At 41.1% G+C, this 27,405-nt stretch overlaps 1 protein-coding gene across 1 annotated transcript in view; it reads left to right on the plus strand.

Moving 5' to 3' along the window:
* The window catches only part of ACADM (acyl-CoA dehydrogenase medium chain), a 38,273-nt gene extending 12,693 nt beyond the window's left edge, over nt 1-25,580 (plus strand). The window contains exons 7-12 of the mRNA XM_070405396.1: nt 8,521-8,651; nt 13,105-13,213; nt 16,631-16,771; nt 17,305-17,400; nt 24,128-24,376; nt 24,859-25,580. Of these exons, the coding sequence (XP_070261497.1) occupies nt 8,521-8,651; nt 13,105-13,213; nt 16,631-16,771; nt 17,305-17,400; nt 24,128-24,376; nt 24,859-24,930 (798 nt within the window). The 3' untranslated portion in view covers nt 24,931-25,580. The remainder of the gene's footprint in view (nt 1-8,520; nt 8,652-13,104; nt 13,214-16,630; nt 16,772-17,304; nt 17,401-24,127; nt 24,377-24,858) is intronic.
* The last annotated feature ends 1,825 nt before the right edge of the window (nt 25,581-27,405 follow it).

A 27,405-nucleotide genomic window follows, 5' to 3' on the forward strand; every position in this document is an offset into this window, starting at 1 on the left:
CTTATCGGTGATAACATTAGCAAATATGTTCTCCCATGCAGTGGGTTTTCTTGTTGTTTTGTTGATGGTTTCTTTTGCTGTGTCTATCAAATTTTTAATACATAGTAATGTGTTTTTAACAATTGAGGTCATATTATTTGTGCAGTTATATCCTTTATATATCATGAATATTTTCTTATACTCTATTCCTTTTTAAATACTATGATATTTATTTCTGTATAATATGCCTATCGATATACTATACATTATTTCACTATTACTTTGGTGAATATTTAAATTCCTTAGATTTTTGCTTTTAAAAAAATAATGTCATTTTAAAAATTGATACAGAAAAAATTGGTATGTTTTGGGATTTAACTTTACAGCACAGTTGTATTGTTCTTACATATTCATAAGACTTAATCTCTTATCTAATCATGTGGTCAGATACATTCTTTCTGAGAAAGTGAGTATAGAGATAAAAGAGGACACCATAATTATTTTTAATACTATCTATTGCAAAAAAATTCCAAAAATAAAAACTGATTATATTATTTTATATATATTATATATAAAATATTAAAGTAATTAATTAAAACCATATATCTTTTTTAAAGATTGGATTAAATCTTTTAAACAGCATATATCTAAAATATATGCATATTTAAGCAATTAGAAACAAGTATGAGGCTATTACAACAAGCTTGTTATGGGCAAGGCATTCAATAAATTCATTTGTCCAAACATGGTGTTAGAACCAGAAGTCTCATTAAAAAGCCTAACAGTGGTGAAGGAAACTCTTGTCATAAAATCATGCATTTCTAATGAAGCTAGGAAGTAACTGTCATATAACTGAAACAGCACTGAACTTGGAATCCCAAGACCTGGCTTCAATTCTTGGCTCAGCCATATTATAGTAATGGGATCTTATACAGTGACTTCAGCTTACAGTCTGTTCTGAAAATAGGGAGTATAATATCTCAAAGAGATAGTAAAGAAAAACAAAATGCTTATGGTTTTATAATAATACTAGAGGCCCGATGCAGGAAAACTCATGCAAGAGTAGGCTTTCCTTCCCCCGACTGCCGGCACCAGCTTCCCTCCGGCACCTGGGACCCAGGCTTCCCTCCTCCAGCCTCCGGCAGGCACCTGGGTCCCGGGCTGGCTTCCCCTGGGCTACCCACAGACACCCAAGACCCGGCTGGCTTCTCTCCGGCCCCGGCTTCATCAAGAAGGATGTACGGAATGACGTCCAGAAGACATCCAGTCTAATTAGCATATTACCCTTTTATTATTTTAGATCTTCACAGAGCATCCCTTTCACAACAGTATATTAGAGAAATTTCTTTCATACCTAATGACCAGGGGAAACATAGTTTATCTTTAACTGTTATCCATTCACTCATTCATTTATTTAATACTAGAGGCCTGGTGCACAAAAATTTGTGCACTCGGGGCGGGGGGGGGGGGGGGGGGGGGAGGGGGTCCCCCAGCCCGGCCTGTGCCCTCTCGAAGTCTGGGACCCCTCAGGAGATAACGACCTGCTGGCTTAGGCCTGCTCCCGGGTGGCAGAGGGCAGGCCCAATTCCTAAGTGCAGCCCCTGGTCAGGCTCAGAGCAGGGCCGAATGGGGAGTTGGGGCGCCGCCCCATCATGCACAGAGCAGGGCAGATCAGAAGGTTGCAATGCCGCCCCATCATGTACAGAGCAGGGCAGATCAGAAGGTTGCAATGCCACCCTCAGTCACGCTCAGGGTAGGGCCAATTGGGGGATTGGGGCACCACCCCCTGTCACACTCAAGACAGGGTCGATGGGGAGGTTGCGGCGCCACCCCGTCACGCACAGAGCAGGGCCCATCAGGGGGTTGGGGTGCTGCCCCCTGTCATGCACAGAGCAGGGCCCATCAGGGGTGTTGGGGCTCCGTACCCTGTCACGCACAGAGCAGGGCTGATCAGGGGGTTGAGGAGCTCCCAGCTGTCACTCACAGAATAGGGCCGATAGGGGAGTTGGGGCACCGCCCCCTGTCACACACAGGGCAGGGCCAATGGGGAGGTTATGGCTCTACCCCGTCACGCACAGAGCAGGGCCCATCATGGGGGTTGGGGCGCTGCCCCCTGTCACTCACAGAGCAGGGCCGATCAGGGGGTTGAGGAGCTCCCCCCTGTCACTCACACAGTAGGGCTGATAGGGGAGCTGGGGAACCGCCCCTTGTCACACACAGAGCAGGGCGGATCAGGGGGTTGGGGCGCTGCACCCTGTCACACTCAGGGCAGGGCCAATGGGGAGGTTATGGCTCTACCCTGTCACACACCGAGCAAGGCCCGTGGAGGGGGGTTGGGGCGCCACCCTCTATCACCCAGAGAGCAGGGCTGATCAGGGGGTTGGGGCGCCGCCACTGTCACACTCGGGGCAGGGCCGATGGAGAGGTTATGGCTCTACCCTGTCACACACAGAGCAGGGCCCGTGGGGGAGGGGGGTTGGGGCACCGCACCCTGTCACACACAGAGCAGGGCCGATCAGGGAGTTGGTGCACTGCACCCTGTCAAACACAGAGCCGCAGGGCAATCAGGGAATTGGGGAGCTCCCCCCTATCAGGCACAGAGCAGGGCAGATAGGGAGGTTGTGGCCCCGCCCCCTGTCACACACAGAGCCACAGGCAGATCAGGGGTTTTGGGCGCTGCCCTCTGTCACGCTGAACCCAGTGCCGGGAGGCCTCGTTGCTCCGCTGATCCCGGTGCCGGGAGGCATATTACCCTTTTACTATATAGGATAGAGGCCTGGTGCACGGGTGGGAGCCGGCTGGTTTGCCCTGAAGGGTGTCCTGGATCAGGGTGGGGGTCCCCACTGGGGTGCCTGGCCAGTCTGGCTGAGGGGCTGAGGGCTGTTTTCCGGAAGCAAGTGACTGAAGCTTCCAACCGCTCCTTGTTTTCTTTTTTTTTTTTTTATTCTGGGCCAGCTTTAGCTCTGAGGCCTCGCCGCTGAAAACATCGATACAATGTTGCTAAAGCCTGGCTGACTGAAAGCCGGTTTCTGGGCTTTTGTTTAGCTTCTTATTTGCAACATAGTACACAGTTGCTTAGAGTTGCAACTGAGAGGCCGGAAAGTGAGGCGGGGAACGTTGGAGTCCATAGTCACTGAAGCAAGCCTTATGTTCGCTTCCAGCTGCCTGGCTGCCGGCCGCCATCTTGGCTGACAGTTAATTTGCATATACTCACTGATTAGCCAATGAAAAGGGTAGCGGTCGTACGCCAATTACCATGTTTCTCTTTTATTAGTGTAGATTGAGTTACCTGCTATATGCTAAACTTGATCTTATGAGCATTTCACATTTCTAACTTATAAGTTATACTTATAACTAGTATTTTTTTTTGTTTTGGTAAGTGAGACACATAGAGCCAATTTTATAGCCCACCATTAGTAATTATCTGAACCTCAAAGCATGTATTGTAGTGTATTACTTTTCTTTCTGGTTTTATCTTTATTTTCTCTTCACCCTGATTTAAAAAACAAAAACATGCATTATATAAGCTACCTCAAGTCCCATTAAAATGTAAGGCAAAATAAAACATTTTAATAGAGAATAAATACAAAATTGCTTTGCAAGCTATATAAGGTGGGAGTATTATCCTATATAATAAAACCCTAATATGCAAATTGACTGAATGGTGGAACGACCAGTCGCTATGATGCGCACTGACCACCAGGGGGCAGACACTCAACGCAGGAGCTGCCCCCGGTTGTCAGTGCGCTCCCACAGGGGGAGTGCCACTCAGCCAGAAGCCAGGCTCATGGCTGGCAAGTGCAGTGGCAGTGGCGGGAGCCTCTCCCGCCTCTGCGACAGCACTAAGGAACAGGGAGCCGAGTGGTAAGGAGCAGTGAGCAGGCGGGCAGTAAGGAGCTAGTGATCCCGGACTGCAAGAGGGCGCAGACTGGGCTGAGAGACCCCCCCTCCCAGTGTACGAATTTCACGTGTTCTATTCTCTAATAGTTATACTGCTATACTCATTCATTCAAATATTTCAACACTGTATACCAGGTGGACTAGGAATACAATAATGAATAATACTTGGCTCTTACAAGAACTTAATCTAGTACACCCTTAGATTCTTACCCAGAATATATTAACTTATACATAGAACTAGTGGCCCGGTGCACGAAATTCGTGCACATTAAAAGGGGATTAATTAGAGGAAATATTTTAATATTGCTATTTGCCCTTTCTCTATAATAGAAGTGTCAGAGATGAAAGAAAATTAGTAAAATGTATATGAAAATCTCCCTCCTGTCAGTGTCTGGGGCACACCACGGGACCCAGAGTCAAGTCCCCGCCCATCCATGTGCACCTCAAAATCACGCGAGACCCAGACCCAGCCGGCCCCCCGCATTGGGCTAGATCCAGACCCGGCCAGTCCCACCCTTGTCAAGCCCCACTGTGCAGGGGGCATAGCCTCAGGTTCCCTGGCCTGGGGTGGGGGGCACGGCCTGAGGTCCCCCGTCAAGCCCCACTGGGAGGGGGGCTGCAGCCTCAGGTCCCCCGTTAAGCCCTGCTAGGTAGGAGGGTGTGGCCTGAGGTCCCCCGGCCTGGGGCAAGGGAGCAGCCTGAGGTCACCCGGCCCAGCACTGGGGTTGGGGGGCATACCTTGAGGTCCCCTGTCCAGCCCTGCCGGGTGGGGGGCATGGCCTGAGGTCACCCATCCAGCCCTTCCAGGTAGGTGGGGGGTACAGCCTGAGGTTTCCCGGCCTGGCGCCAGGGTGGGGGGCACAGCCTGAGGTCCCCTATCAAGCCCCACAGGGGCGGGGGGAGGGGGCGCAGCCTCAGGTCCCTGCTGATTGCTCGTTAAGGCTCGTTAGGGGAACTCGGCCTCCGCTGTGGGTGCAGCCATCTTTTGTTACAGAAACCGCCCCCCTCCTCTGTGGGCGCTGCTATCTTTGTGGTGGAGTGGTGGTCAATTTGCATATTCCTTCTTTATTATATAGGATTATGTAAAATAGTAAATTCATAAGTAAATATGGTTAAAAGAATGTTTGCTTCATTTTCTAGTTTGCATGGCAACATTTAGAGTTGTAAGTCAAACTAGTTAGAATAACAAATGCTAAAGATATGTATTATTTTATTAAGTACTTAATAGGCACAAGGGATACCAAGTGGAGTAAGTACCATTCCTACCCTCAAGAAGTTCTAATATGGCTAAGGAAGAAACACATGAGTGACTATAATCCTATCTAATAATAGACAAACATGGTAATTAACCGTAACTTCACTAACCTTCCCATTGGCTAATCAGGGTGATATGCAAATTAACTGCCAACTAAGATGGCGGTTAACCGCCAACAAAGATGGCAGTTAATTTGCATACTCGCAATGATGGGAGGCGAAAGGGGAAGGATGGAAGACAGTGATCAGAAACCCAGGCGCAGGCAAGAGCCAGGGAGCAGGGCAAAGGTCGGCCCTGGAGGCCACCTTTGCCTGCCACCAGCGGGTGATCGGAGAAGCCTGGGGGGTGGGGCAGGGAAGCGGACACAGACAGCTATGGAGACTGCAGAAGCTGGATGCAGGGGCAGGGAAGCAGCCGCCACCATCGTCCCCGGCTGCTGCTTCCCTGCCCCCGCACCCGGCTTCTGTGATCGGTGACCACAGAAGTCCGGTGCAGGGGCGATCACAGAAGCCAGGTGCATGGGCAGGGAAGCAGCCTCAGCCAGCTTCCCTGGCTGCGGCTTCCCTGCCCTGCACCTGGCTTCTGCGATTGGTGATGCCTATTTTTGCATGACACTTAACTGACTACCCTCCCTGGAAGCACAGAAGAAGAAGCCCCCAGAAGAAGAAGCCGCCCACCTTTGGTCCTGGTGCCAGTGCCTGGGGCTGGCTGCAGCCCAGGAGATGGACAAGCTACCGGCCAGAGGTCCCAGGCTGCAGCCACCCAGAGAAACTACCAGCCCTGTGGTCCAGGGCACCAGCGCCTGTGGCCAGGGAAACAGGTTCCCTCTTCTCCTACTGTAGTCATTACTTCAATATTCCCCTTCTGAATTTCTCTCCTGTGCTGCAACCCAACTCCACTTTTCATCGCAAGGATACAGAACAGAGAGAGCAGTGTTAAAAGTTTACATTTTTAAGCCGGTAAGGTTGGTACTTAAACATATAAATGGAAAACTAGAGTCCTTAAGGTAACAAAGACTACAAAGGACAGGGACAGCACATGACCTATTATATCCAGCAATCCATATGGGGACTGAAAACTTTGCAATGATGACAATTACTGAAGATATGAATCAACTAAAATAGTTGACAAGGACAATTCTTCCATCTTTGAAAATATCTACCTCAAATCTGTTTAAATAGATTTTCATCTGCATAATATAACACATTCTGACAAGACCACCACCACCACCAATGTGGTCAGTGTTGTGCTGTAAAATGTTTAATAACTGAGAGACCCCCCCCCCCCCCTCTAGTGCACAAATTTTGTGCACCGAGTTACTAGTACTCTATATAATATCATGTAGTGTGATAAAGGAGACAACAAGTTGCAGTGGAAACAAAAAAGAAGGCTTCTGCTGAAAGTGAATTATAAAATTAATTTTAATTACTAGGAATGAGTCAAGTAACATCTCTGAATAAACAGCCATTTTGTATAGAAACATACCCATACACTTCATAAGCTCTAAAAACTTTGCCTTATTATTAAGCACAGAAATGTCTAATAGCATATTTCAGGGAAACAAAATTCTCAGAGGTGGTTAAAATAACATTTTGGTACTTTAAAGCATTATCTTTTCCGGACATTTCATTTGTCATTCCTTTTGGTGGTAGTGGTGGTGGTGGTGTTAGGTTGCTGAAAACGTCTTTGAATCTCCAGGTAGGAGAGTAATCTACTTAACCCATGTGACACCCAAATCCCCTCTATAGCACCCTGTCCAAAGGTCATCTAGCTTATGTTTTCATGCCTGGGAATCACAACATCCTGAACCAACTCTATCTGGGAGCCTCTCTAACCATTAGAAAGCTCTTTTAGATTCTCATGTCCTGAAGGAAAGGACTGTACCATTTCTATTTATAATCTCACCACCTCACACCATAATGGGTGTTCAATAAAAGTTGAATGATTCCACTGCAGTTTTCTCCTATCAATTAAAATTCTCTCCCTTGGCTATATAGTGTTTTGGATATTTGAACATAGCTATCATGTTTTCTAAGCTATTTATATCAAAAAAAATTTCATCTATTCACATAACATGAGTCCCATCACCTTCTTACTAATCACTGACTATTACTTTATATTCTGGAGCTAAATACAGTATTCTAGCATGGTCTGATGAGTGCAGAGTAGGGTGGTTCCATCACTCTTACCTCAGATACTTTATAAATATAGCTTATAGCATTAGCACTGTTGATTTATTTAAAGTTTACTCCACTTAAATTACTGAATCAGTTTCCCATCTGGTGTTAACTTTTGGTATATTCATTAAGTACCCTATTAACTCTGGTTTCAGCACTGACTTCTCCCCTGAGCTTCTCCCTACTATATGCACTTGTCTATTAGACATTTGTTCGTGGCTAGACTTACATACCTTCAACAAAATGGATCCCAAACAAATTATTTTCTTTCCATTCTTTAGCACTGCTTCTCCTCTAGATTATCTATTGGAAGTTGCCTAAACTAAAATATTGAGAGTCATCTGAACATCTTTAGCTCCTCAGCATCCTATTTAGTTGTCATGTCTGTGAATTTCACACACAGTTTTCAACTCCATCTGCTCTTCCATGCCTTGCTTTTTTTCTTACCTGTACTATTCTTCCTTGCCTGTACTCTTTCAAAGCCTCCTAATTTGAGTCCCTAAGTTCAGTCTTGTGTAGGTACTTTTCCAGACTCATTTCCTAACATTCCCTTATCTGCACTGAGTTTACATGTTATAGAACTCTGGTACTTTTGTATTTCACACACTGAGTAACCCTACTTCTTATCTTGGTATTATTGCATGTGTTTTCACTCTGCCTGAAATGTACATTTCTCCTTTTCCCTACCCGCAAAGAATTCCTTTTCCTTCATGAGACTTAATTTAAGTATCACCTCTGGGAAGCTTTTACTGACTTGCTAAAGCTAAGCTAGTTTCTCAAGCCTGTTGTGTATGACTTTAATAGATACATGATTCCAATGTAGCATTCGTCTCTACCTGTTATATTGTAAAAATCTTGAAGACAGGATGTCCTTCGTATCTGCTTTTTTTCCATCTAGTTTATAACCTGTACATAGTAGATACTACTTACTACATGTTTGAATTAGAGAGTACATGTGGAATGGAATTTAACTTGGTTGAAGAAATCTAATATTTTAATTTTTAGTATGGTTTACTGGTAGCTTACATCAAGTTTAAATTATATTAAATAATTTTACATTTGAGCAGTTCATTTGATTCTCCAAGAACATTTTATTTTTACATATTTTTAAATATTTAAAATACTGGCTTAAAAAATACATTCCTGATTCTATGTTCATAATTTAATAATTAGCATTTAGTTTTTTTCTCTTGTTTCCATATATTTCAGGCCTACTGTGTAACAGAACCTGGAGCAGGCTCTGATGTAGCCGGTATAAAGACCAAAGCAGAAAAGAAAGGAGATGAGTATATTATTAACGGTCAGAAGATGTGGATAACCAATGGAGGAAAAGCTAATTGGTATGCTATTTAAAACATCTCTGTATATTGCTTCTTAATTACTTTATATTCAGATTCTTCCCTCTATTCTTTCTTTTATTATGAAACCACCACGATTACGTTTTATTCATAGAACTTAAGGAAGGTCCATAAAAGATTATAAATAGTTCAGTGATTTTCAAAACTATTCTTAAGCTCTAAACTATGTCTTCAAATTAACTCTTAGAAGTTTAATTAGAAAAATAAAATAAAATAAAACAAAAACACCTGCTCTGATTGAGTCTGATTAGGAAAGCTAGAACTCCATCTATTTGCCTTACTATCTCCTCTCACCATACCCTACACCAGCACCTCCTTGGAACTGTCCCTCGAACACCAAGGAATAAAGAAAACCATTAACAGCACATTTCTTTGATTGCGAGCAATAAGCATTGGCAATCTGAAAACTCAGGTTATCTTTTAGAAAAGACAGAATTTTACTTTTAATAAAATCTAAAAGGTCTAAACATATAGGTTCAAAAATAATGACATGAAGTTCAACAAAGATCATAAAATCACTTGTTTAAATCTAAAATGTTGAAGGAAAACATTTGATAGTACTATTTTGGGCGGGGGGGAGAGGAAAATTTAATAACTATAGCTTTGGCCTGTGTGGCTCAGTTGGTTGAGCGTCATCCTGTGCACTGAAAGGTCACTGGTTCAATTCTAGGTCAGGGCACATGCCCAGGTTGCGGGCTTGATCCCTGGTCAGGGTGCATGTGGGAGATAGCCAGTCAATGTATCTCTGATTGTTTCCCTCTCACATCAATGTTTCTCTCTCTCCCTCTCTCTTCCTCTCTCTCTCTCTGTCACTAAAATTAATAAAAACATTTTTTTAAAGTAACTATAGGTTCAGTAGGAATCAGCACTGTGATGCAGCTGCCTTTAAGAAGCTAATATAACTTCTTGCTAATGTAATAGAAGAATAGCATCAACAGGATAATAACGATTCTGGGCAACACATATTAAGACATGCATTGGCAAAATGGAATAAATTCAGAATCTACACTAATAAAAGAGAAACATGGTAATTAGCGTACGACTGCTACCCTTCCCATTGGCTAATCAGGGTGATATGCAAATTAACTGTCAGCCAAGATGGCGGCCGGCAGCCAGGCAGCTGGAAGCGAACACGAGGCTTGCTTGCTCCAGTGACTGCAGACTCCAACGTTCCCCGCCTGGTCCCCGCCTGACTTGCCAGCCTCTGAGCTGGCAGTTTGAAACATTCTAACAAATATAGAAGCTAAACAAAACCCCAGAAACCAGCTTTCAGCCGGCCGGGATCTCAGAGCTGGAGTTATACATTGTTTCGATTATAGAACGCTCAGCAGCGGAAGCCTCAGAGCTAGAGCCAGAGCTAAAGCTGGCCCAGAATAAAATTTAAAAAAGAGAAAAAAAAGGAGCGGTTGGGAGCTTTAGTCAACAACCACCAGCCTGAAAGCAGCCCTCAGCCCCTCACCCAGACTGATCAGGAACCCCAGTGGGGACCCCCACCCTGAAGGGTGTATGACCAGCTGCAAACAGCCATCATCCCCTCATCCAGGCTGGCCAGGCACCCCAGTGGGGACCCCCACCCTGATGCAGGACACCCTTCAGGGCAAACCAGCTGGCCCCCAGGCCTCTATCCTATATAGTAAAAGGGTAACATGCCTCCCAGCACCGGGACCAGCGGAGCCGCGAGGCCTCCTGGCACCGGATCAGCGTGACAGGGGGCAGCGCCCAAACCCCCTGATCACCCTGTGGCTGTGTGTGTGACAGGGGGCGGGGGCACCACCTCCCTATCCACCCTGCTCTGTTCGTGACAGGGGAAGGCGCCCCAACCCCCTGATCAGCCCTGCTCTGTGCCTGATAGGGAGGAGCTCCCCAGCCCCCTGATCGGCCCTGCGGCTCTGTGTGTGACAGGTTGCGGCGCCCCAACCCCCCTCCCCCACACACAGGCCCTGCTCTGTGTGTGACAGGGTAGAGCCATAACCTCCCCATCGGCCCTGCCCTGACTGTGACAGTGGCTGCGCCCCAACCCCCTGATCGACCCTGCTCTGTGGGTGATAGAGGGCGGCGCCCAACACCCCCCCTCCACGGGCCCTGCTCTGTGTGTGACGGGGTAGAGCCATAACCTCCCCATCAGCCCTGCCCTGAGTGTGACAGTGGCGGCACCCCAACCCCCTGATCGGCCCTGCTCCGTGTGTGACAGGGGGCGGTGCCCTAACTCCCCTATCGGCCCTACTCTATGCGTGACGGGGGGAGCTCCCCAACCCCCTGATGGGCCCTGCTCTGTGCGTGACATGGGGGAGCTCTTCAACCCCCTGATTGGCCCTGCTCTGCGTGACAGGGTACGGAGCCCCAACCCCCCTGATGGTCCCTGCTCTGTGCGTGACAGGGGGTGGCGCCGCAACCTCCCCATCGACCCTGCCTTGAGTGTGACGGGGCGGTGTCCCAACCCCCCAATCGGCCCCACCCTGAGCGTGCCTGAGGGTGGCATCGCAACCTCCCAATCCGCCCTGCTCTGTGCATGACGGGGCGGCGCTCCATCTCCCCAATCAGCCCTGCTCTGAGCCCGACCAGGGGCTGCACTTAGGGATTGGGCCTGCCCTCTGCCACCCAGGAGCAGGCCTAAGCCAGCAAGTCGTTATCTCCTGAGGGGTCCCAGACTGCGAGAGGGCACAGGCCGGGCTAAGTAACCCCCCCCCCCCCCCCCCCCCGCAAGTGCACAAATTTTTGTGCACCGGGCCTCTAGTCAAGTATAAGTCCTGCATTAGGAGGAGCCTTCAAAACATGTCTTATGAAGAGTAAAGGAATTAGGTTTGGTTATTTTGGAAGACTTCTGAAAATTTTTAAACAATGTCATATGGAAAGATCGAGCAGTCTTGCACATTTCTTCAGAAACCAGTTTAGAATTAATGGGTGAAAGTTAGAAAAATGTAGAATTCAGCTCAACGCAAGGATAAGCTTTCCAACAACAATGCTGTCACATGTGTGTTAAGTTGTTACAGAAAATAATGTATTTACCTATCACTGCAAGTGTATAAGTAGAGACTTCTAGAATGAGGACTTTCTGGTGATTGGAATGATGAACTAAGGGGCTATCTTTCCTCATTTGCAAAAAAATATGATTCAATATATCTGTGTGCTCCGGCAAGTAAAGCATTATTCTTGGGAATGAGCTTACCAGGAAACCATTTGTTTTACTTTAAGCATCTCTATCCCTTTAAGGAGGTGTCTAATAGTACAGATATCATTATCTTTAAGTAAGTCATCATAATACCAACAAGTAATTAAAAAGTAGAGAAACTTAAAATTTTAACAAGTTGAGTGAGATCTAACCATGCAATTAGAAGTATTCATAATTTTAAGAACTCATTAAGTACAGCTCATTTTTTAATTTATAGATTGATTTGAGAGAGAGAAAGAGATTTATTGTTCCATTTATTTATGTATCCATTGGTTGATTCTTTTTTTATAATTTTTTAAATTGATCTTAGAGAGAGGAAGGGGGGAGGGGAGGGGGAGAGAGAGAGAGAGAGGAAAAAAAAACATTGATGTGAGAGAGAAACATTAATCAGTTGCCTCCCACATGTGCCCTGTGTGGAGATCAAACCCACAACCTGGGTATGTACCCTGACCGGAAATCAAACCTGCCACCTTTTGCTTTATGGGATGAATCTCCAACCAACTAAGCTACACCTGCCAGAACAAGTACAACTCTTCATGTAGTAAGACAAATTAGGTAATATATAAAGCTAAAATCTATTTTTTTATTTATCACTATTACTAAAATGATAGAGAGTGATAGTTTATTAGTTTTAAAAGTAGAAAATAAATTTGTTTAAGGAATTTTTAGAAAATTCTCTTATACAAGGGGATTTAGAACATGCGTTACATGGATATTTGGATGTTTTGCATTTCTCCTGTGTTTCATTTTAACATCTTTTTGGGATAAAGGGAAAACCCAGCAAATATTCATAATAATTCAGCTTTAAAAAAAAAACTTGACTGCTGCATAAAGAGGACAATAGTCAGAACATTGAGGTCTCTATTTCATATTATTTCTTTTCATTGGCAGTCCTATTTGCCCTCCTTTGTCAGATAGCTAGTCCCTTAAAGAATTGAACCAGTTTGGGGAAAGAAAAAGTGCCAGTTCCAACATGCACATACTTACTTTTTACATTATCTTGATACAAGGAGTTTTTACTTTGAAGTCACACTACTAAAAGAAGTTAAACATATTAATTGAGAAGTTGACTTGACTTGAAATAATACCTTTGCCATACCATAAGTATGACTTGGACAAGCTTTTAAACCTCTCTGATTCTTCATTTCGTCATCTGGACAAGGGGGCTAATAGTATTGGGATTGTTGGGAAGATTAACTGAGATAGCAGTTACCATGTATTATCTGCTAATATTCTCTTTATTATCATGTATGTATATTATATTAGGTATTTTTTATTGGCTCGTTCTGATCCGGATCCTAAGGCTTCTGCTGGTAAAGCCTTTACTGGATTTATTGTGGAAGCAGACACCCCAGGAATACAGATTGGAAGAAAGGTAAAATGTATATTTATCAGTGGTTAAAGCCTCAAAATTTTTTTAACCGTAAATTTCAAAATTACCACTTCAGTTCCCTTTATGAAAACATTTTATTTTTATTAAGTTGGAATAAAAATAAATCTGTGCTTTGATGTTATCAGGTGAAATAGCCTATAAATTGCTAGAGATTTTTTAAGGTGAGAATAATTCTTTGAAGGAGTAGTATTTCATGGTGCCAGTCTGCAGAGAATGCTAATAACAGTTGTGAGGGATAATGAAGCAGGAATAATGTTATTTATAGGACCTATCCAATAATGGAGTTTTAGATATTTCAAAAGTCTTTCCCACTCTTTTTCTTACACACAGCAAACTTTCAGGTAGGGTAAGTGGCATTATGCCCATTTTATGGATTAAAACAATGTGACATAGATTGATTACCCAATGCCATACAACACTAATATAAAACTCTGTATGTGATATCACTTATATGTGGAATCTAGTGAACAAAATAAACTGATGAACAAAAAAGACCCAGAGACATTGAAACATGTAACAGACTGACTTATTTCAGAGGGAAGGGGTAGGGCAGGAAGAGATTAACCAATGAATTTTCATGCATATATGCATAACCCATGAACACAAACAATATGCAGGAAAGGTCTGGGGAGGGGAAGCGAGCAGGGTGAAGGGGGTCAAAAAGGAGGGAGAAAGGGGACATCTGTAATACTTTCAAAAATAAAGATAAATTTTTTAAAAATCTGTGCCTTGAGAAAAGTGTGGAAATAGCAAAGAGCCTTAAATGTGGGAAGGCAAGAAGAAATGTATTTAGATAAGAAAAGGTGCCCTAGCTGGTGTGGCTCAGTTAGTTTGAGTGTCGTCCTATACACCAAAAGGTGGCGGGTTCGATTCCTGGTCAGAGCACATACCTAAGTTGCAGGTTCAGTCCCCGGTTGTGGGGCTGTGACACATACTGGAAGCTACTAACGACTGTTTTTTCTCTCTCTCCCTCTTTCCTTCTCTTCCTCTCTCCCTAAAAAGCAATAAAAACATATCCTCATGTGAGGCTTTAAAAAAAAAAAAAAAAGACATATCTCTCTGCTCTTGGGGAGCTTTCTTTTTAGTGAGAGAGACATGATTATACTGTATATAATTCAACCTCCTTAAATATTTTTTTGAAATATTGGGCATTTTACAGATTTGTGAAATTTGATGATTTTCAAAATGTTTTGTGTTTTAGAAGTTATATGGCTTGAGATGAGTCCAGGAAGCTTTTTGTTTTAAATATTCTGGTATTTGGGTTGATTCTTGGAAACAGGATAGAGTAAGTACTTTTCATAAACAGTTTTCTCGTTATAGCTGAGTGAAGGTCTGAGGTACTAGAGTTTATTGACTTAAAAAGACAAAATAAAGAGATGTTGGTTTATTTTTCTGTCAGACTATATATTGTTGTCACCATTTCTTCAAGCCTGGAAGCAGACTATTAATATTAAAGCAAGCAAATTAAAGAATTTGTTTACAGCTCTATGTTCCCATAGCTCATACTTCTCATTAAAAACAAGATTTTTTTTTCCCCGTAAGGAGAAGGGTTATGATGTCTGCAATTTCTCAAATAATTGAAATAGTGCTGATAGTTGTACAAACACTCAACACAGAAGTAAAGCAAATATGGCAAAATGTTGACAACTGATGAATCTAGGTAAAGAGTATATAAGTATTCATTATACTACTCCAGCTCTTCTGTTGATGTGAATATTTTCAAGATAAAAAATTGAGGAAATGTAGCTACTTTGGCAGTTCCTTATAAAGTTAAATATGCACTTACTGTATGCCCAGCACTCCTAGTTATTTATCTAAGAGAAATGAAAACGTGAATGCTCATAGCAGCTTAATTTATAATTGATAAAAAGTGTGGAGAGAGGGGGGTGTCCATCAACTAATGAATGGATAATGGATATGTGGTACATCCATACAGTGGAATATTATTCAGCAGTAAAAGAAATGAATTATTGACCAGCAGCAACATGAATGAACCTCAAAAGCACTATAAAAAGTGAAAAGTCAGACACAGAAGGCTGACCTTGCTATTCCACTTACATTCTACAAAAGGAAAAACTGTATGGACAGAAATCAGATCAGTGGTTGCTTGGAGCTGGATAGAGTAAGGTAATGGATTAAAAAGGGGGGTACTAAAGCTCAGCCAGTGTGGCTCAGTGATTGAGCATCAGCCTGTTATGCCCAGATTTCAAGATTCCCAAGAAACCACATCAGGGAGCCAGCCAATCGATGCAAAAGCATAAGAATCTGTATTTCAAGCTAGCTCGGCTCCCGTCCACCAGACTCACCGACACAACGGCAAACCAAGTGGCTGAGAGAGCGAACCCCGCCTGGAGTCCGGTTATATAGGGGGGGTTGGAGTAAGGGGAGGAGAAAGGACTGTGCTTTGCCGATTGGCCAGGCGCAAGCCGGGTCTTGTTCTATGGCGTGCACTTCCCTTGATTGTCATTGGTTAGTTTAAAATCCCGGGCGTGGCCAGCAGAGGCCTGGGCTTCCGGGAAGAAGGCCGCACGTGGCCCCAACATGGAGGATACAGGCAAGATGGAGGGCATAGCCCTCGCCCTTTCAAGCCTATGAACCAAGAGGTCACAGTTCAATCGATGATTCTCACTCATCATTGATGTTTCTATCTATCCTTTCCTCTCTGAAATCAATAAAAATATATTTTTTGAAATTGTTCAAGAGAACTTTTGGGGGTGCTGAAATATTCTGTATCTTGACTGTGGTGGTAATTACACAGACATTTGTCAGAACTACTAGAAATGTATATGCAAACATGGTGAATTTTTCTATATGTAAAATCTATCTCAATTAACCTAATTTTAAGAAACAGTTAAGAGAAAAAAGAAATTCACCTTTTATCCAGTATATTACTTTGCTAACTCTGTTAAGCTAAAATTAAACGTGCCAAATCAGATTGTTTGATAAATGCTTTTCCTGACATTCACAGTAAAAAAAAAAAAAAAAAAAGGTAGCTTTCAAACATATAATGAAATTTGTCTTTGTAGGTGATATATACATGGAGAACTCTAGACTAGTGTTTGTTTCAAAATTTGTGAAACGTTGTTTTGAACTAGGTAGGGGTTGACACTTATTTTTGTAATGGTCCAGATTGTAAATACTTTAGATTTTAAGGGCTATATGGTCTCTGTTACAGCTACTCAATTCTGTCATTGTAGCAAGAAAGTAGCCATAGGTAATATGTAAATGAATGGGTATGTTTATATTCCAATAAAGCTTTCTTTACAGAGTAGGCATTGCAGGCCATAGATTGTTGACCCTTGTTTAAGACAGTTGCAGAAATCATAAAATAGTGATTAAAGCAAAAATTCATGCTAGCTCAAAAAATGTTCCTTTAATATTTATTGTTTTTCCTACTAGGAATTAAATATGGGCCAGCGATGTTCAGATACAAGAGGAATTGTCTTTGAAGATGTAAAAGTGCCTAAAGAAAATGTTTTAATTGGTGAGGGAGCTGGTTTCAAAATTGCAATGGGAGCTTTTGATAAAACCAGACCTCCAGTAAGTAATGTGACTTGATCATCTTCATAGGATCTTTTATTACACTGAGCAGTTTTAGTTTAACATTGTATGCTTCATGTATATTTCTTTTCTAGTATCTGCTTCTCTTATTAAGGGTGAAGAGATAGTTTTCTTTTTAGAATTCTTCAACTCTCTTGCTGCCTGTTACAGAAATTATTTTAGCAATTACAAAATTACTATAGTTGCTGCTAGATTTTACAGAGGCAGTGCAGACAGTCATTCCTGTTGATAGGTACTCATTTCCTCTTGCTCTACTCATTAGGAATATTTCCCTAAGAAGCTTTTCTTTCTTAAACTGAAGGAATGATTTATCTCTAGCTATGATCCTTTGCCTCACAAATGCCTTCCGTTAAGCTTAAATTCAAATAATATAAATTTAAATCCTAGTGCACCCCCAACACACTGCCTTAAGCTAGTTTATCTCTGTGTAGTCCTTACTGTAGAATCTTAGGCAAGTAGCCATTATACTGTGTGTTTTAAAGACTACATGATCTCTGCTTTGTAAAACCTAGGTAGCTGCTGGTGCTGTGGGACTAGCACAGAGAGCTTTGGATGAAGCTACCAAGTACGCCCTGGAGAGGAAAACTTTTGGAAAGTTGCTTGTCGAGGTAATTTAACATTGAACTTGCTTTGTTCAAACGTAAATACAGTCATTTTCATCTAAATATTTGATAATTGTCTTTTAAGTACAAACTATTGATAATTATCTTTTAAGTACAAACTATTTCTGCTATTGTAGCAAGAAGATAATGTGGTCTGTCAGGATGAGTTTCAAGAACAGATTTTTTTAAAAAAATATATTTTATTGATTTTTTTTTACAGAGAGAAAGGGAGAGGGATAGAGAGTTAGAAACATCGATGAGAGAGAAACATTGATCAGGTGCCTCCTGCACACTCCCCACTGGGGATGTGCCTGCAACCAAGGTACATGCCCTTGACCGGAATCGAACCTGGGACCCTTGAGTCCACAGGCTGACGCCCTATCCACTGAGCCAAACCGGTCAGGGCAAGGAGATTGTGCTAATTAAGAAAAAGAAAAAGAATAGCCAGTATTTACTGAGTGCCTATTGTATACATGACACTGTGCTACACATTTTAAATAAATTGTCTAATTCTCCCAGTACTACCCTTAAAATCTCCATTTAAGATTGGGAAACAGAGACTGAGAGAGATTCAGTAATTTGTCCAAGATCACAATTTATGTATCACAGATCCAGGACTCCATTTCATGTTCTTAATCCATGTTATATTCCACGTCTTCTTAGTATCAAATAATTTCCATACTAAAGAGTCATGTCTCCCATGAATTTCCAGGGAACTTTTTAACTCTTAATCTCTTCAAGTCCTGGAGAGATATATTATCTGTATTTTCTCCTTCTGTAACTCTCCTGAGGTTGTACAATGAACACCCCCTCTTTCAGTCCTCATGTGTCAATGGCTCTCAAACCATCTGTGGTGAAAGATTAGGTTTTTGTTTTTATTTTTCATTTCTAAGCAATTGTGGACCGTTATTTTTATAAATATAAGAATGTAGCAACATCATATTGTTATAAAAGTTTCTAAATGTTTACTCTCACTTTCTAGGCCATGAACCAGTAACAGTTTGTGAACTGGCCCACAGATTAAATTTGGATTAGATTTGCTCTATGTCCATTAACCTTAATTTCATCATTTATCTTTCTGTGCTGTATTCTAGATAATTTTCTCAGTTTTCCAGTCCTTTGATCCTGTCCCTAATCTGCTACTTAATCCTATCTTGAATTTTAATGACTCTTTAAATTCACAGAATATATATTCAGTTCTTTTTTTTTTAATATATCTTATTGATTTTTTACAGAGAGGAAGGGAGAGGAATAGAGAGTTAGAAACATCAATAGGAGAAACATTGATCAGCTGCCTCCTGCACACCCCCTACTGGGGATATGCCCGCAACCCAGGTACATGCCCTTGACTGGAATCGAACCTGGAACCCTTTAGTCCTCAGGCCGACACTCTATCCACTGAGCCAACCCGTTAGGGCTTCAGTTCTTTTTTGAATAAACTAGGGGTTCCACTCCTTCTTTTATGGTGTCCTGGTTTCTCTATCTCCTTAATTCAATAAAAGTACTTTTTTATAGTCACTTTCAGATTTTTTTTCTGTTGTCTCAAGTTCTTAGGGTAGTAATCTTTAGGTCTGTTGCATCTTCTATCTCTGTTACAGCCAATTATTTTCTCTCTTAATTTTTGCTTGTAAGTTTATCTGTTGCAGGTATTCTTTTTCTTCAGTGCATTGACATAGCCTCTAGACATTGACTTTTGTACTTTTTTGTACTTTTATCAGGTACCTCAGAGATTTCACCATTTCAAAAGCTGCTGCTGTTGTAGTTTTTTACATTAATAATTTCTCCACTTGGGAGAATCCTGATCCACAGAGGCTGTACACATTGATTCCACTGTTTTTGAACCTTCCAGTCAGAGTCCTAGACAAGAGATAAGCTTTGTGGCCTTCCTGCGCTCATGAGCAGAGACTTTTAGTTCCCCCTGTCAAAAGAAGCTCTGTTCCTAAGTGCTTTTTCTGTGTGTGTAAGGAATCTCAATGTTCACCCCTCATCATCTTCATTTTACATCCAAGTCACCTGTTCTTGTGTGTTCACTAAAACTCCAGCTATTTTCACATTGAACCCAAATCTGTCTGATTTTTTTTCCTTCCCTGTGTCATTTATTCTCAATCAAGATTTAAATTCCTTCTGAGAAGTACCTGTAGATTTGTTTCTTTCCTTTGAGCTCTTTTTTCCCCCCTAAATCAACCATTTCTTTATGTTTGTGGCCATAAAAAGAGTTTACATTAGCTCATTCATCTTGCCAGACTGCATATATACAGCTTAATAAAATGAATATTATTGAATATTAGTTAATCTTACTCTTGAACAGATAACAACTACAATGTTATTCAGTGGAGATCTGTCATCATTTACGGGTCTTCCTCACCAAGTATCTACTGGTAACTTTTCAATTCAATATGGAATGTTCTTGTATGTTCCCTTTCTTGTGGGCTCTGGAGATTGTTTTCTAAATTCTTACTACCTGCCCCAGTATATTTTGCCTCATGGCCCTTCATTATTTAGTATAGAAAAAGTCTTAGTCTTTACTTACTACTTACTCAAAGTACAGTCTTTGACCATTTGATTTCTCCTGAAGATTTGCATCACCTCTTAATTACTCTGCAAAATGCTGGCTGCCTATAATCTCAATATGTATAGTGGTATGATGCCATAATTCCCTGTCACCCATTTGCCAAGCACCCCTACCCCCCAATCTATGTGTTCTTTACAACTCCAATCTGCTGGCATCTATGTTCTTGGACTATAGCATTATGAATAAGAAGAGTTACCTCATATTTGGAATCCACACTTGAATAATTGATTAGCCATTTCATGTCTGATATTGGGAAATATTCAAGGATATATTGCCATATACCTATGTTTTCATATGGAAATCTGAAGCCAAAAAATGTAAATATGTTAATTTTGTATTAGGTGTTGATGTGGTATAAATAGGGGAAAGAGGGGAGATAAAAGGTTATGTAGTTTGCAGTCTTATTTTTTTTCATTTATCTATGATACAGCCTACTTTAGCTCCATCTACATTGTTTTTCTGTCTATACCAGTAGATATTCCAGACTCATCTATAACATTCCATGTAATCTACTTTATTTTCTTCCATTTAAAATTAAAATATTAATTTAATATATTAGGACTTACTTTCTAAAAGACAACTGTGTTACAATGTGTCTGCCTTTTTTCCCCTCACTTCTAAAATAATCAGCTTTTGTATAGTTCTTAGTTATTTGTTATTCTATTTCTACCATAATGGTTCTTATTCTTACTTTCTGGGTATATTGGCTGTATTTTATGCTGGAGTATATGACACCCCACTACCTTTTGACTCAATGCAACACAAAGGCTCATCATTTTATGACCTGACTTTATAAAGCATCCAACCAGAATATTTCTTCCACACAGTCCAAAATGATAAAATAAAATTATCATGTCCTCTATTTTTTCTTAGTAATGTGATGAGCATGTTTGCAATTCTAGGATTCCCCACCATTAGTCTTCTCCTCTTTTCTAGGCTAAACAAAATAAATACTAAGGGGCCCATTTATGTATATCTTTGGTTTATTATCTCAAAAAAGAAGAAATAAAAATGGGTGGGGTTTTTTTAAATCCTATTCACTACTGTGTTTATTATTATTGTTATTATCACTTCTCTTAAGTGAATGCTATGTCTGCTACTTATTCTTATATTGCTTAACTTGATGTAACTAAAGCTGCCCCAAACAGAGGATGGTACTTTTTCTTGCCAATGAGTAAAACTAGGAAAATTGATAACAGATTACTGGATGGCAGTAATTGCCTGCTCCTTTGTCTAGTCAGAACCCTATGTTTTGGTGAATTTGAGTGATCTAGGATAGTATGAAAGAGTCTGTTAAGAATAACTCTCACTTGAATTAATTATTATTGTTAATTACCAGTAATTTTTCCCAATGACTTCCCTTTCTTGGTAGGAAAATATCAGAGGTGGAAAAGGGTTATTTGAGAATGAAATACACCTCCCTCTTTATTAACTACTAGTGGCCCGGTACACGAAATTCATGCACGGGGGAGGGTGTGTTCCTCAGCCTGGCCTGCACCCTCTCCAATCTGGGACCCCTCAAAGGATGTCCTACTGCCGGTTTACAGGGATTGGGCCTAAACCGGCAGTTGGACATCCCTCTCCCAATCCGGGGCTGCTGGCTCCTACCCACTCACCTGCCTGCCTGCCTGCCTGATTCCCCTAACCTCTCTGCCTGCCGGCCTGCTCGCCCCCAACTGCCCCCTGTAGCTGGCCTGCTTGCCCCCAAATGCCCCCCCCCCCCCCTGCCGCCAGCCTGATCACCCCCAACTGCCCTGTCTGCTGGCCTCATCCCCTCCTTCCCTCCCCACTGGCCTGCTTGCCCCCAACTGCCCCCCTGCTGGCCTGCTCACTCCAAACTGCCCCCCTTGCTGTCCTGATCACCTCCAACTGACCCCCACTGATGGCCTGCTTGCCCCCAACTGGCCCCTCTGCTGGTCTGCTTACCCCCAACGGCCCCGCCCCCCACCAGCCTGATCACCCACAACTGCCCTCCCGTCTTGGCCTCTAACCGCCTCTACCTCGGCCCCACCACCATGGCTTTGTCCAGAAGAACACCTGGAAGGTCTCCTGGAAGGTCTCCCAGTATAATTAGCATATTACCCTTTTATTAGTATAGATTTTATGTTCAAAATTCTTCTAGTATCTTCGTATCACACTCAGATTAAAATCCAAAATCCTTACAATGGTTCTTTATTAGCTACACTGGCCTTTTGCTGTTGTTGTCTTACTTTTATTCTATCCCTCAAATATCTACTTTGTCATTCATTTTACTAAAGAAACTACCCTGAGCACCCTATGTAAAAAATAACACCTCAGACACTCTGTACATACTAATTCTGCTTTTTTTCATAGCTCTTATCACTACCCAGCATTATCTATCATGTGTGTGTTTGTTTATTGACTTTAGAGATAAGATACATATCATAAAACAAATATTAAAAAATAATATAGAGAAATATAGGATTAACTCCCAAAAACGAGAACTACAGACAGGGTTACAGAAACCAAAAGGAGAGAGAGTACTGTGAACTGGTTAGACACATTACAGGGAACCTGAGCTGGGTTTAAACAGTTTATCAGAACATGGGCTGAAAAGCAACTGAATGTGACTCATTGGGAGTGTTGATTAAAACACATAAACTAGGCACCACCCCAGATTTTTTCATCAAAATCTCTCAAGAGGCCCTAGGCGGTTTGGCTCGGTGGATACAACGTCAACCTATGGACTGAAGGGTCCTGGGTTTAATTCTGGTAAAGGGCATGTACCTTGGTTGCAGGTTCCCTGGCCTTGGTTGAGGTGTAGTAGGAGGCAACCAATCGATGTGTCCCTCTCACATCAATGTTTCTCACTGTCTCTCACTCTCCCTTCTGTTCTCTCTAAAAATTAATGGAAAAATATCCTTGGGTGAGGATTAACCAAAAAAGAAAAGAAAAAATCTCTCAAGAGAAGCATGGGTATCTTATACCAGGTTGCCAAAGCTATAGTACAATAAGGTCTAATATATATTGCCAATGGGAATATAAATTGGTATTACTTTTATGAGCCACATTTTGGTAAAATATATATCAAAAGTACCTGCCTTTGGGCCCATATTGCAATGGTTATTCTACAGCTATATTTCATATGATATTCCCATATGTGCAATGTGACATAAGTATAGGTTATTCATTACAGCATTGTGTAGAAATAACCAAACATAGAAACAACCAAAATGTTGATCATCCATACAGTGGAATACTTTGCAGCTATAAAAAAAGAGTAAGAAATTCTTTATTTATTGATATAGAAAGCACTCAGGTTTATTGATAATAAAAGCAAAATGAAGAACCATCAACATGGTAGATTAACGTGTAAAAAACGGAGACTATTGAAGTATTTGCTTTCATATGTATATGTAATATCTCTGGAAAGATTAAAAAACAAAACTGTTTAACTGGTTACCTCCAGGAAGGGGAATTAAATGGGGAAGGGGAAGGATGATAGAAGTGAGAGGAAAACTTGAATTTTGATCTGGTGGATATATAACCTATTAAAAATTAAAAGAAAAAACCAGAGTGAAAACTGCTGCTCTGTCTGTGGAGTAGCCGATTTTATCTCACTGTTTCACTAATAAACACTCCTTCACTATTAAAAAAAACAACAGTGAAAACTAAACCAAAAAATTAAAAATAAAAACTTTAAAGAATCACTGGCTTAGAAGAATGGGCAAAATTCAGACATGTAGAAGTAAGGGAGGATATGACTTTACTTCTTCCACATAGGAATTATTCAGATTGGTTAACAATGCCTCCTCTAAGACTTAATTACCATGCCAATATCAAGTAAGTTGTCACATTGTAGTGTGACTAGATATATGCTCTAAATATAGTAAATTGAAATTAAACAGCTCAGTGACTTTTTTTATTTTTTTGTAATGTTTGGTTTCTATTAATCCACACAATCATAGATTGTGTGGTTTTATAACAGGACATTAGTGGGAAAGTTGGCCAAATTTCAATGAAGTTTAAATTATCAAATTAACTTCTTGATAAGTATACTATGGTTTTATAATATGTTAACATTGGAGGAAGCAGAATGTAACTTTTTAAGAGTAAGCTTAGTTTAAAAAAAATTTTTTTAATTCCAGGAGGAAAACAAAAATTAATATATATTCTTAAACGTTTTCTTTTTAATTCTAGCACCAAGGAGTATCATTTTTGCTGGCTGAAATGGCAATGAAAGTTGAACTAGCCAGATTAGGTTACCAGAGAGCCGCGTGGGAGGTTGATTCTGGTCGACGAAATACCTATTATGCGTCTATTGCAAAGGCATTTGCTGGAGATATCGCAAATCAGTTAGCTACTGATGCTGTGCAGATTTTTGGAGGGAATGGATTTAACACAGAATACCCAGTAGAAAAACTAATGAGGGATGCCAAGATCTATCAGGTAAGATTATAAATAATTTTTGTTATTTTTTAGGAAAATAATGTTTGTAGATGGCATTAGATTTGATCATTTAGGAATTTTATGCCATTAGTAATAACAAATGACATCATAGATGTTTGTAATCTGAACTAGTTAACACAAATAAGTATATTACCTTTAAGTACATGCCTTAAGAGAGAATACGTTGCAACATCAAATGTTAGATTTCCCAAACTTTTTGAAATGTTAATATTTGATTTTTTAAGACAACTCCAAAGTTTTGGTAAATCACTTTTTATAGTAATTTTAACTAATTGTTACAAAATTATATATTTTCATGGTTTTCACAAAATCAGGTTTTGGAATCACTATAGACCCTATATATGATTTTATGTAGTTGGGTACTAAAATAGAACTTAAACTACTTTTTAAAATATTAAGTAAATTGAAGTATTTGTGTAACGAAGATATTTCACCTACATGTATATCTTTTTTTCTTGCAGATTTATGAAGGTACAGCACAAATTCAAAGGCTTATTATAGCCCGTGAACATATTGGCAGGTATAAAAATTAACAAGGTCTCTGTAGAAACATGACTAATTGTTGAATAAATAGAACATAATCCAGTATTTAAGCTACAGAAAAAGAAAGGGCTTCAAGATTTTTCCCAGTGAAAATCTTCAAATAAGTACTCTTCACTAATCATATGCAACTGATTCTAATAGTAATTTTTCCTTTGTTTAACTTTATGACTTGCCTTTCCTCAAATAGATTTGGTTTCATTAAATTATGTGTTGTCTTCAGTACCACGGTACTTGAATTATATTAACCTTGAAAAATGCATTATTTTTGTTATTTTGACTTCTTTTAAATTAGAGTAACAGAAATTCCTTGGAATTTCAATATTTTTCCAATGACAGAATAGTGGGTTTATAAAAGTAGGGTATTCTAAAATTTACAATGAGAAAGTTTTATAGGATTTGGATGCAACCAAATAACTTGCCAGTGACTTTGTAGACTTAATGATATTGTATTAGAGGAGTTCATTTTGCTAGAATTTGGAAAATATTTGTTTTCAATTTTATACAGTGATAGTAAAAAATTTGATGCTTATATTCTCCCATTATACAACAACCAGAAGTTACTTAAAAATTTTGTTTAATTCTGGGCCCACATTTTCACTTGCCTTATTTAAAATAAATCAATAAAGTTTGCCTTAAATTATTTTTATATGACTCCAATCTCAATTCATGTGCATACTGAAAAGAAACTTTTAAATAAAAGTGTTCAATACTTATTACTGTGTCTATTTTTTTTTTAAACCTCACCAGAGAAAATGTTTTTCATTGGTTTTAGAGGGAGGAAGGGGGGAGGGGAAGAGAGAGAGAGAGAACGAGAAAGGGAAACATCCATTAGTTGCCTCCCAAATGCTCACAACCTGGGTATGTGCCCTAACCAGGAATCGAACCTGCCACCTTTCAGTGTATGGGACAACAATTCAACCAACTGAGCCACAGCAGCCAGGGCAGTGTACCTCTATTCTTTCCAGAAAATTTATTACTTCATGTAATAGTGGATACCTGATTTACTATGATGGAATAAAAATCTTATTTGGATTTTGAACTGCATAAAGTTACTTGCCCATTTTTCATGAGATTATATTATTACTAGAGGCCTGGTGCACGAAGTTCATGCACAGGTGTCTGGCATGGAAGGGCAGGTCCCAGCGACCTCTGGGCCCTGAGCAGCACCTGGGCCTCTAGGCCCCAGACGCCCCCCTCTGCCTGAGTCACGGCACCCGAATCCCCACACAGAGATGCGGTGAGTGAGGCCAGATGCTGCAAGCCAGGGCACAACATGGGCCTTTGGGCCGCCCAGAGGCACCGCACAGAAGCCAGGCAGGCAGCACGCTCTCTCCCAGCCAGCCTCGCAGACCAGCTCCTGTGCGAACCCACAGGGAGCCCGACTGGCCACTGCGGTCCCAGGGGCTGTGGCCCGGCTCACCCGGAAGAAGCTGTGCAAGTGCGAGGTGTGCTCCTTGTGGACACCCAGCACTTGAGCGTAGGGGCTTCCCTGGTGCACAAGCCCTGGCGTCCCAGGGGAGGGTAGCAGGCATAGTGAGAGCGAGCTCAGTGGACACCTGCATTCTCTCTGCACCTCCATCCCCATCACCCCCTGTCTATTTCCAAATGCAGTCACAAGGGGAAAGGTTAGGGATTCAATTTGCATAAAGGGAGAAGGTTCGGGGGCCACAATGCAGTCCATTACACTACCCTCAAATTACTCAGTCTTTCTGGTAACCTGTTCTTCCTAGGCCCCACACCCTAAGTCACCTTATTTGCATAAACTCAAGTGATCTTTTGAAAGAACCTCATTATGAATAACAAACTCCTATCAAAAAAATTCCAAGGGTTTTAGGAACTCAGAGCCAGGGAGTGGGAAGAAAAGCCAAATACATATCCGATTCCACACTAAATTATAAAAATCAAATCTTTTACAAAAGATATTTAAATGACAATTTTTTGTGCTCAATTATGAAATTGTATTTTTTTTAAATATATTTTATTGATTTTTTTACAGAGAGGAAGGGAGAGGGATAGAGAGTTAGAAACATCGATGAAAGAGGAACATCGATCAGCTGCCTCCTGCACACCCCCTCCTGGGGATGTGTCCGCAACCCAGGTACATGCCCTTGACCGGAATCGAACCCGGGACCCTTCAGTCCGCAGGCCGATGCTCTATCCACCGAGCCAAACCGGTTTCGGCTGAAATTGTATTTTAATGGCACAGCTAGAGTTTGAAGAGTTTTGAAGACTTCCTAATACCCCAAATTGGATATTACATAGAAATTACAAGTTAAATAGAATATATATATATATTCCAAATGCAGATTTGGATTTATAATACACAGGTCCAAAAATTTACCAATTCTAAATACTAGCATAAAGGCTTCTAAATAAAAATATGTTTCAGAGCCATATGATGAGAATATTTATTGAACTACCCTTGCTAATAAGTATTAAGCAATTATATAACTATCAATTAAGAC

Source organism: Myotis yumanensis, unplaced genomic scaffold (genome assembly GCF_028538775.1).
Source record: "Myotis yumanensis isolate MYYU_CA2020_CCGP unplaced genomic scaffold, mMyoYum1.0.hap1 SCAF_2, whole genome shotgun sequence".
NCBI lineage: Eukaryota > Metazoa > Chordata > Mammalia > Chiroptera > Vespertilionidae > Myotis > Myotis yumanensis.